The 12,043-nt window shown below is 39.8% G+C and overlaps 1 protein-coding gene and 1 pseudogene across 1 annotated transcript in view; both read right to left on the bottom strand.

The window, feature by feature from the left end:
* The window catches only part of LOC110065252 (uncharacterized), a 20,992-nt gene extending 15,215 nt beyond the window's left edge, over positions 1-5,777 (bottom strand). The window contains exons 1-2 of the mRNA XM_089275869.1: positions 4,697-5,777; positions 984-1,061 (exon numbers count right to left, since the gene is read on the bottom strand). Coding sequence (XP_089131995.1) covers positions 984-1,061; positions 4,697-4,899 — 281 coding nt within the window. The 5' untranslated portion in view covers positions 4,900-5,777. The remainder of the gene's footprint in view (positions 1-983; positions 1,062-4,696) is intronic.
* A 2,543-nt stretch (positions 5,778-8,320) lies between these two features.
* On the bottom strand, positions 8,321-9,863 carry LOC110043872 (uncharacterized; annotated as a pseudogene).
* Positions 9,864-12,043: the final 2,180 nt, after the last annotated feature.

Genomic DNA, 12,043 nt, shown 5'->3' with positions numbered 1-12,043 from the left:
GTAAATCAGTATCTGATCGACTAAACACCAGTATCGCTTTTGCTAACGTTATATATAATTTAAAATCTCTGACTGCTTTTATGAGGAACAAGGAACGTGTATTCATAATCTTAGTGTCACTTCAAAGATCTAGCTGGAGGGGCTATTATGGAAAGGCCATTTTTGGGGGGGAGGAGGGGGTAAGAGAACTTTGTTGTTTTTATTTTGTTGTTCCTCCCTCTGCTTCCTGCTGTTTCAGGATGTTACTTCAAGTGGTTTCGCTTCGTCTCGCTGGCCTGACATTTATTCTTTGCAAAGTTCAACCCCCTTACCCCATTCCCCCACCCGTGGTCTTTCCCTTCATCGGTACGTCTAACAAAGCAGTTATTTCGTTTACTATCCTTTGCGATAGAAACGCAAAACACTAGCACAGACCTGTGCTCTCCTTTTAGCATTTCTATATCTGTGTCATTCTGTAGGCAAGTGAAATTCACTGGACAACTGTAACTTAAACAACGAACGAGTCACCACTGAATCAATACTAACAAAGGCGAACTATTTCGAATATAGCCCTAATGAGATTAAAAAAGAAAACTACCATTATAAACAGTGCTATTTATGTGGGCATGTTGACACCCACGTTATCCCCTATGATATAATTAATTATTTCTGAGGTAATTATAGGGTGCCCAATTTTCATATTCGATAGTTACTAATTTTAGTTTTGTGCCCGAGCAAGGTGGCCCAGTTCACACAAGCTTATGATTATTATCTAACAAACAACATTAGCAACTTTATTCCTACTTATTTCCGTAGCATAAAGGGACGGACACTCTAAATTAGAGCATTACTACTCTAAAAACCGGACCGTTTCTTCTGGGTTTGCAACGTGCTAGCCGATAAGTTACAGCGCAACCAACTTTTGGGCAAATTATGTAGCATTTCTTAATTCATTGTACTAGTGACACCACTTCATCAGTAGAGAATATATTAATTAAACTCACTGTTTCTCCTGTCGTTTTTGTTTGCGTTCCCATTTCTTCTTTTCGCCTTCCTGTTCCTCTGTAAGCCCTGAAAATTCTCTGAGAGCAGAAAAAAAGAGAAAGTTCTGACTACTGAGAAATTCAGGCTTGAAGCTCAGTGGTACACATCTTTGACCATGCCACAATTCATCGGAAACGTATCCAATTCTGGATGCTGTACTGAATGGTTAACACACAGAAGACAATATGTCAAGCTATCAGAATTCGGTAGTAAAGTGTGCAAAGGGGTAAGTGCCGTGCACAAAAATGTGTAATACATATTCGTTATAAAAAGCCAGTTGGTATTTGTATGGTAGAATAGCATCCGTAAAATGACTATTTAATTTACAATTTTCGGTATCAGCACCAGCATCCCGAGTAATGAAGATCTAGGAAGAAATCAACGTGTGATGGAAGAAATAAATACTCTATTTTTCAACTTTTTATGGAGCGGCAAGGGAGACAAGATCAAACGAAACCCAATGATTAGCGATTTATTAGAAGGTGGTCTGAGAACGATAGATTGTATAGCCTTTAACAAAGCTCTTACATCCACGTGGGTTAAGAAGTACTTTGATTCAGAAAATCACGGCAAATGGAAGTACTTACTTGACTGGCAACTACAACATTATGGTGGCCCTGCCGTTTTCAGAGCAAACCTTAACAAAAAGGATTTATCTGAATTTATCAACTCAACAGATGCCTTTACCACGGAAATTTTGCAGATTTGGTCAGAGATAAGCTGAGGCAAATGTGAACTCTACTGATCATTTTCTTTCATTACCTCTATGGCAAAACTCTCTGATACGAATCGACAACAGACCCGTATATTATAAATCGTGGAGCGGTAAAGGTATCCAGAAAGTTACAGACCTATTTAAAGACCCGAATACATTTTTATCTTCTCTTGAACTTGAAGTGCCACTAACTCCCAAAATTTTTTCATTTAATAAAACCTTCTAGTTTCCCTGATTACTTCAGCGAAAAAATTATCTCGATTGATAAAATCCCTGCGTTTCTACAGGCGTTTAAACATGTAATTTCCATGTTCACGACCGCGCAAAGTGGGATCTGGGTCGGGCTACTAGTGACGTCACCTCGGGAACCGGGCTAAAACACTCAAGAGACTTTTGACTGAGTTTCGGGGGCAGTCAAAACATTTTAGGGTTATTTGTGATTCATATTTTATCAAAACTGGACAAGAACCTTAAGTGAAAGAACTGTATCATCTAGCATTACAATTCGGAGTCTAGCTACGATTTGGACGGCTGCGAAGTACATATTTTTTTCCATTTCGAAGTGCGGATCGCCAGTCGAGATCGTCGCGTTGTATAATTATATTTAGGCCGGAATCGACAATTTGCCGGTCCATTTGGGTTATAAAGGTACAAACAATGAGTGAAGAGTAAGCTTACAGCTCTGAAAGAGTTATAAAGATGTCAATGAACACGAAGAGTTGGTAATTTGACTTTACGGAACGTGCAAATTTCGGAGTGACAAAACACTTTTACATTCAAATATTAATTTTCCCCCGAAATACAAGTTAAAATGCGATGCAGTCGCACTCCACTCCTGCCTACTTCTCCAGATCAATGATTAAAAATAGTTTTAACATAAGAGATAGGCAGAGATGTTGGCAAACAATATTCGAAGGTGAGGTAACTTTTCGCTTCGTTATTGTCGACCGACCGTAGTATATGCATATTCAATTACTGTGTACGAACGCAAGCTACGCAAATTTGCATATTCCGTACTAGTGAAATCATGGAAAATCCTTCGACAAGATCTTGAAAAGAGGTTTAGTATACTTTCAGTTAAATTAATACATTTCTACTTCCCTGTTATTTTGAATGAAATGTCCATTTTACGCACGCTAATAACTTGGGAGTCCTCGACTTACCAGTTTGCGTTTCGGTTGACTGACAAGCGCATTCTTCTTTCAGCACAACAATCTCCGTCGGTAGCGATAAGGTCGAATCTTAATCGTTTGTTTCACTTTCCTCATATATTTATAAATGCTTGATCCATTCTAAGTTTGTAATTTAGATGTATTTCGTTCCTCAAAGACGAAACTCAAAGAGCAAAACAAGCTTGTATTCGGAATGGCCATTGAGAAACACGGCCAGATTACATGACAGGCGACCCCCAGGCGACCTCCGGCGTGCGTGTGTTTTTTATCAAAATCCACAAATACATAGCTAGTTCACCAGTTCGAAGCGTCAACAATCTTCTTCGCGTCGTTGTATATAACGTAGGTTTAGTTTACTATTCGTTTAGACAAGTCTCTATTTCAAAACGCGATGCGTTTAATTTACCGTGTAATTTCGTCACCTATATATAGTTTCGTCTGGGACTCGCGTCGGAGGATCGTTTGCGCTCGAAATAGTCAGATGGCTTCCAGCTTATACCAAATTCGTGTCTTATGCAGTACCTTGACAATTTCAAGATTCCACTAGAGATAGAGAAGAATATACAGGCCATGAAAATCTCTACGTTTTTACAGTAGAGGCGAACCCGAGATCGAAGAAATCCTCAATGGCTCCCCGGCTTTAGCTTCGCACAGAGCAGCCCACTTCTTTGGTCTTTTTCTCGTTTCTGGTAGAGTTTCATCGACATAGAGGTATTGAATGAAGAGGAATACTCTATTCTACGCATCCTGTATTGCTACAGCCTCCAACAACATATCTTCCTTGCATTCTGCAACGATTTTGACACACACTGTCGCATGTGCCCATACACTCTTCTCAGAAACAAAATATTGTTATTCCCGAAGTGACGTCAAAAGCCAACTCGTCCCATTCTCCGCTGTTCCTCGGTCGCGAACATGGAAAAGGGCAAATTTACAAACTTTAAAAATTCATAGAAAATTAACGAAAATAGCTACAACGATAATTTTTTCGCAGTGGTGATCAGGAGAAAAAGGAAATTTATATTAGCTAAAAAAAATTTTGGGGCTTAGTGGCACTTTAAGGAGGTCAAGGAACGCTACAATGTCAAAAGCTCTTGGAATTAACTCAATCAAATTTACAAATAAATCTTAAAGGTGGATTGCCACTGTCAAATTAATTTACATATGTTCGTGAAATAAACTACTAAGAGCAAACGTATGGCGGCTTGGGCTGCTGAAACTGAAAGCGGTTTGACTTTTTCAGCAGACTCGCGCCATCTGTGCGTTAACTCTAATTTAATCTACATACATACGTACGTAAGATACATGTAAAGCGACAGTGTAAATTTCGGTAAAGTCTCGGTGGGACTTAAACTCAGGACCTCTGCCACTTTCTTTTCTTCGCTCTGCCGACCAAGTCTCAGATCCGACAATAACAAGGAAGTAGAAAGTAGCAATATGAAGTGAACCAGTGAAAGTCATATCGCCGCGTAGTGTCTCTGCTTTCATTGGCCATGAAAGACGGAAGTAATATATGGATGAGAAAATAAGCCTTGAACTTCTAATTCCTACTGGGAGTTATTTCAGATTTTGAAACCCACAATCAAACACAGATTTCATCCTCCAGAGATGAGGCATGCACATCACGGAACACACAAAGACGGTTGCGTGACGCGACATTAGTGTACCCCGACCTACCAATCACCAAAGTTATGGTTGTCTCCAAAGCACTGAGTTTACACTCCTTAGAAAAAAGACGGATAAATCTACCGGCATAATGCACTTGATGAACAACTCACTAGCCTACCTGGCACTATCGCTTGTGGCAGTTCCGGTTGCTTTTGTTGTGTTCGTCTCCAGATCCACGAAACGTTTGATTAACTCTGGCAAGGCCTTGAGTATGTCTCGATTTTCTGTGAACACGACATCGAAAGATTGCAGACATTTAATGATTTCACCAATTTTATATTCCTTTTCTGGTGTTTGTAGCCCTTCTCGAGTTTCCGCCATCGCCGTTTATCTTACATATACAACTGTTCTGCACAAATCAAACCTTTATATTTGTTTCAGCAAATTCGTTGCATTGATACATGATTTTTCCCGGAAAGACCGGAACTAAGTCACGTGACACTTAAGGAACCGATTTCGCAGAAAATTATTGCTTGTCTCGCTTTTGTTTAATAGATCATCTGCACTATTCCATGCTTGGCCACATGTGGCTGCCGGAGTTCTGTACGGGTTCGCAAATGATCCCAGGACCGCAAATGATCCCCAAATTGGACCGCAAATGATCCCGGACCGGAAATGATCCCCGATAGGGACCGCAAATGATCCCGACTACAAAATAACGAATGGCATGGATGGTGGGATGGTGTGGATAGGGAATTGGCGTACCTGAATACCGATGTTTTTATTAAAGCCATCCTATAACTGTAATGGCTTACAACTTGCTTTTTTTTCATACTTTCGACTAAATTTTGTTGCTAACTACGATGTTATGAATATCACCACTCAATCATCAAAACACGACTTGGCTTGCATTTCTTTGCAGTTCTCAGTAAAATTATGATCAGTGCAATATACGCCACATATCCTCCTTTGTTAAACATTGATATTTCGGTGTTGTAGCTAAATCACATTTTATCAGCCATTAACGCCACTCGTCTAAAGTTTTAAACTAAAATCTAACCGTGAAGCAACTATTAAGGAAGACGCTGTCACCTGAGTAGACCCACAAGCCTACAACGCTTCATCACTCTGTAAAACACCTCAGTGTGTAGCACTGGAAATTTGAACAAATTTATTTTGTAATTTTTCCTTGGTCGTATTTTGGCTTTAATTCCTCGGAAATGACTACTTGAGTATTCTAAGAAGCCAAAATTCCAAGTTATAGTTATGAAAGTCAGCTTCATGACCAAGCAAAGCCAAGGCTTGCGCTTCGTTTTGACAAGTTAGCTGTTTGACAGATGTTTGATACTATCGCCACCGGGATTTCGAGAATGTTTACAAGTATGTGTTTTTCTAAGACGTCTAATTCAATAGATCGTCTTCACGTGACGTGTTTTTTATCCTCATCAGGCATAAGCGGCGGCATATTTATATCTGTTTACAATTAGCGTGCTTCGTTTGGAAACCAGAGCATTTTGAATTTCAGGGTTATGGAGGTTGCGTAACACAAGGCTACGATCGAGTTTGTCGAAAAGTATGTACTTGTCTCATGATTTTGAGCCTTTTTAGAAGTTAGAGCATTAGGAAAAGTGCTTATGTAAATGCTTGTTTGTTAAGTACTGATAATCAGTCGCCTGGAAAGCCAAAGTAAGTTCCAGGTGTTCATACTATATTCCGGACGCCATATTGGTGTACCACGGATGTACACCAACATGGCGTTTTCTTACTGGGCTCTGTAAATTTCTGGGCAACATTTACGACGAATAACTGAAGTTTGGAGAAACGCACAGGCCTAAAACTTGGCGAAGTGTCTTATTTAGTTATCTTCTATAGCGCACATCACAATTTCTTAGCTTTTTCCATTGGTTGATTTTCGATTTATTATTTTTTTTTTTTATTGCGTGACAGGGAAACCGATCTGAACCGTTCGAAGAACAAAACAGCAACTGTGAAATATTTTTTTGTAAAATGATAAAACCTGTTTTTTAGTTCATAATTTTTGTATATGTCCTCACCTTTCTCTGATATAAATCCATGCCATTCCATATTTTTTGATCGGGATCATTTGCGGTCCAATGTGGGGATCATTTCCGGTCCGGGATCATTTGCGGACCCGTACAGTTCTTCGAATAATACTTTGTTACACGTCAATAAAAAAATAAAACAAAAAAAAATGAAGCAAGACAAGAGACAAAAACGCTATGAAAGGCACTAACTGTCACAACTTTACTGAAAGATTAATCGTTCCAAGCCATCAAACATTACATCATCTCTCCAAGGAAAGATAACAATGAAACGGATGGCAACTAACGACGTTTCAGTTTCCGAGAATCTAGTGGCAAAGATATTTGGAGTTTCAATTACCAAACTGTTTTTCATTAATGTTGCTTCTGTGCATTTCCCTTGAAGAATACCAAACAGAATTTCGAGGAAGAGTGTGATCTTCTACGAGTTAATTGAAACACATCAGAACTTCGCAGTAATGCACGAATCAATTCAAAACTTCAACGTTCCTCAAGAAATTTGACGGTTTGAAACCCTCCCCCCCCCAGACCCCTTCCCTTCGAGGGCAATACGTTCAATGTGCCTATCCCTCAAAAATAGGGAGAAATGAAAATGAAAGCAATTCTATGCAAGACGGCGCGAAAAATAATTGGCAAATTTCGAATAGCTACTTTAACAAAGACTGGGTTTTGGGCTTTAAAATGCATTTCGACATTTCCTTTTGTACATACATGTAAATAATACTTGTGAGTGCTATGTAATTAGTGTGAGAGACGTCAAATGTGAATTTCCTTGTAGGAATACTTAAACCAAGTACTCCTACAAGTTTTGGGGAACTTGGAATCGCTTGAAAGGCTAGGTTACCATTATTATTTAGTATTGGCCATCGTTAAGGACAGGTGCAACCAATTACAAGCAACAGCAAAGGGCAATATCAATAACTCGGATTGCCAGGCTATCTGCATAAGTGAGACTACCAGAAACGAACGACTATACCGGTTATAATGCTAGCGACTAACAAGGCATAGAGTTAACTGGAACTGCTCGGTGTGTCACTTAAGTACATACTACTTTCACGGCTGAATTGTAAATGCAGGCAAACAGCTAACTTATAACTAAGACCTCTAAACCAATGCCAACAAATATCAATACAGTACATTTTTGATCATATACAATGCGTGTACTTGAGTGCCAACCGTTTTTCTACAATTTAGAAAAACGAAATTTAAACTTCGATTTTCAATTTTCAACTTTCAATTTCCAAGAAAACAAAAATTGAAAATTAAACATCCAATTTCAATTTTCAATCTACAATAAAAACGGAAATTAAAATTTGATACCAATTTTCAATTTTCAATTTTTAATTTTCACGCAAAATGGAAATTGAAATTCGGATGCCAAAATTATTGGTTTTCGTTGTCTTCCTGTCTTTGTTCGTTCCAGGCTTCTCTGACTTACATGTACCGGAAGTAAGAAACACTCGAAAAATTAGAAAATTAAACAAGACTTACCTGGAAGTCGAAGTTTGATTGGGATTCTTTTACGTCATCTTGGGCCTGAGGGATCAGGTGAGATTGCAGCGGGTATGCGTACTTCAGTTTGCAAAGAGTATGGCCAGTATTTATCATTACAAGTTAACATAGGGAGGGCCAATACCTGGGTGGGCACCTGATCCCTCAAGCCCAAGATGACGTAGAAGAATCCCAATCAAACTTCGACTTCCAGGTAAGTCTTGTTTAATTTTCTAATTCTTCTACGTCATCTGCTTGAGGGATCATGTGACATTTTGAAGCCATGATAAATACAGGCTAGAGATATCAATGCAACAATAAGCTCTTTAATCACAACCCAACCAGTGTAAGTGTATCTACATGTAACCTTTACAAAGACAAAAAGAAAAACTTAGGTAACTGTAGGCGTTTGACAGACAAGTCAACCAGCAATATCCTGGCTTAAGTGTTACAAATAGCTTCAGAAAAATTATTTTTCTTTTGAATAGGTACACTATAGTGCCTAGCAAAGGTGCGTTCTGAGGACCATCCCCCAGTGCTAAGTATGTCCATGATGGGCACTCCTGCTCGTTTAGCTGCGGAAGAGGAGGCAGCTCGAGTGCTATGAGCACCAAATTTAGATATGTCAACTCCAGCTCGTTGGAGCATAAGCTTTATCCAACGGCTAATAGTACTAGCACTTACAGCATGATGAGGTTTCTGATAAGTCAAAAACAACTTGGTTTCTTGTTCTCTAAATAACTGTGTTCTTACAAGATAATGTGACAATGTTTTTACAACACAAATTTTAGGATTCTCAGGATAAGCACAAAGTTCCATGATCGGAGACTTGACAGATGGCCTACTTTGTTTTAATAGGTCAAATTTAAATGTAATCCTGTCATTTTCTTGCGTCATGCAGTCTAGATCTAGCTTGTGCAAAGATTGCACCCTCTGTGCTGTTACTAAAGCTACTAAAGTAGTAGTTTTTAAAGATAGCTCTTTAAGTGAGAGTTCCTTATTGTCTTTCCATTGTCTAAAATAATCTAATACAACTTTAACATCCCAAACAATAGTATAACGAGACTGTGTTGGTCTGGAAATGTAGACCCCTCTCATGAACCGACAAATAAGAGGATGGTTTCCAACAGGACATGTCCTACCACAATCGAGTGAGGACAAAGCAGAACGAGCAGTGTTAATTGAACTATATCCAAGCCCCGACTCATACAAGAGTGTCAGAAACTTCAGAACATTGTTTACAGATATGTCATGTGAATCAATGTTCCTTTCACTGCAAAATTTTGTCCACTTTTTGAGATAGATGCCATACTGGTTCCTGGTAGATTCTCTCCATGACTGCAACATGATTCCTCTTGCTTCTTCCGGAATTCCTTTTGCCTCGAAGCTATCCCGGATACAAGACATGCCATCAGCTGCATTTTCGTCCATACCGGGTGGCTTTTCTGGGGCAATCTTAGCAGGTTCTCCTTCCTCGGTAGCAGTCTTGGCCGTTGAATCAACATGGACATCAACCTGGGTCTGAGTGGACCACATAGGAACAATTATCACACCCTCTGCCTTGTCTGCGGTGATCTTCTGTAAGCATCTGTGAATAAGGGAAAAAGGTGGAAATGCATAAAAGGGCTTCCTGTCCCATATTATTGAAAATGCATCCACAGCAGTTGCATCCGGATCAGGTTTCCATGATACACAAGTGCAAACCTGTTTGTTCAATCTAGAGGCAAACAAGTCAATCTCGAAGGGTCCCCATAACAGGGACAGCTTCTGGAAAATATCCTGGTGCAACATCCACTCAGTTCGATCATTGAACACTCTAGATTCTCTGTCAGCTAGCATATCTTGCTTCTCAGGCAAATGGGCTGAACTTAGAAAATTATTTCTTTCCAAGGCAAATTGCCAAATCTTCTTTACAATGATGTTACAAGCCCTGGATTTACTGCCACCCATATTATTAATGTAACAAACAGTGGTTGTGTTATCCGACAAGATGCGTAAGTGCTTATTTCCAACATTGTCGCACGGTGAACACAATGCAAAGAAGACTGCTTGAAGTTCTAGCTCATTTATATCCTTCTCTGCCTCAGCAGGGGACCACCGACGCCCCGTAGTGTGGTGTTCTCTCACTGCCCCCTACCCTTGTTTTGATGCATCTGTAGTTATCACAATGTCAGGGTTTGGTGATGAGATTTTCTTTTCAGAGTGCTGAATATTATTGTAGGTCAGATTTAGCTCAGGCACTCAGCTCCATCCGTGCATCAAAATTACCTTGGTTTGTTTCAGAGCATCAATTTTTTCATTCTCCAGTGTTCGGTAGAAAAGCATGCACAGTTCTACTGCAGGGGCACTGCTAACCATGAGACCAATAACCTGTGCAACATCTCTGATGGTAGGGTGTTGGGTGTTGAGAAGTTTTGTGCATGCCTCCCCCAAGTGGTTGGCCTTACTTGGTGTAAGTTGAACTGTCATATCAATAGAATTAATGACAAACCCTAAGAATGTCAATACTCTCTTTGGAAGGAATACTGACTTGTCAGGGTGGATGATGAATCCCAAATCCTGTAAAAGTGCAGCTGTCTTTTTAACACTTTAGCAGCATTCCTGTTCCGTGTCTCCTTGTAAGTAGGAGTCATCTATATAAGGGACTATCTCATCTCCTCTCTGTCTTAGGCTAGCATAGACAGGCTTTAACAACTTAGTAAACAAACATGGACAGCAAGCCAGCCCATTGGGGAAGCAGGTATACTGAAGGAATTTGCCCTTCCACTGAAACCGTAAGTATTTCCGGTGTTCAGGGGCGATAGGTACTGAATAGTAGGCATCTTTAATGTCTATAGATGCCATAAAACAATTGGGTGTTACCATGTTAATGACTGACAGTATGCTTTCCATTTTGAAATGATGATATTCAACATTTTCGTTGAACTCTTTCAAATTGAATATTAATCGGTAAGTGCCATCTTTTTTGCGTCTAGTGAATATTGGGGATATGAATTCCCCTTTGCAATGAGTAGTCTCCTCAAGAACTCCTTTCTCACAGAGTCTGAGAATTTCGGCATCAATAATATTCTCTTCTATGCTGTTGAATCTTTGTACTCTTACATTATGCTGGTCACATGAGGATCCTTGCTCAAACTCAATGTAACAGTGTTGAAATGTGTCAAGAATAAAGGCATCAGAGGTCAACTTCTCCCAGTTATGTGCAAAATCTTTCAGTCTACCTGCTTTGAATTGGGTAGTACTTATAAGGGGAAAACAGTCCCCTTGAAAATAGACTATGTTCGAGTTTCTTACCTCATTTGTGGTTTGCACATTCACTGGAGTTGTCCTCAAGGCTTTGTCTCCTTGCTCTTCCCTTCCCCTTTTTGCGGTTTCTGATATGGGTTTCCGTAGTGGGATGAGCGTTTTCCTAAAAAAAGGATGCTGTGTAAAGCCTTGTCGCTGAGTCTGAGGTCGTTGGCCACGACCTCTAAATTTGTTCCAGTCACCACTTTTGTAGTGACGCTGCCTTGGGTATGGACTTTGTTGAACCATAGCCTTTCGTATAACTTTGTTTGTCTTCTCGATTTCCTCTAGTCGCTTTGAGGTGTCGCCACCAAAGAGGAATTGGTTGATGGGCACTGATGAAGAGAAGAGTGACATGTAGTCCTTTTTCAAGACAGGTTTTATACACTCTCTGCGTCTGGCATTGACCTCATAGCTGGCAAAACTCATTGTTTCAATTGACTCCATGCCATCATTGATAAGAGTGTCCAGGAGTACCCGTCGGATCCGCTCCGCAAAATATCCGCTCTGCAGACTAAAGTTGAGCTGGCTGGGAATCTTAGCAATAAAAAGAATCTTGCTGAGAATTTAGCTTATCGAGAGTTAGCTAGCTGGAAAATTTTTTTTTGGTGTTCAAATAGCTTACATTGTGGTTTTACAAATCAGTTCTGGCTGGAAATTACATTCCGGATGCGATCACTGACTGA

The sequence above is a fragment of the Orbicella faveolata genome, unplaced genomic scaffold (assembly GCF_042242905.1).
Source record: "Orbicella faveolata isolate gen_17 unplaced genomic scaffold, um_ofav_v1 contig_4, whole genome shotgun sequence".
Lineage (NCBI taxonomy): Eukaryota > Metazoa > Cnidaria > Anthozoa > Scleractinia > Merulinidae > Orbicella > Orbicella faveolata.
The sequence above is the reverse complement of the archived record's forward strand: the minus strand, read 5'-3'. Positions and strand labels throughout refer to the sequence as shown.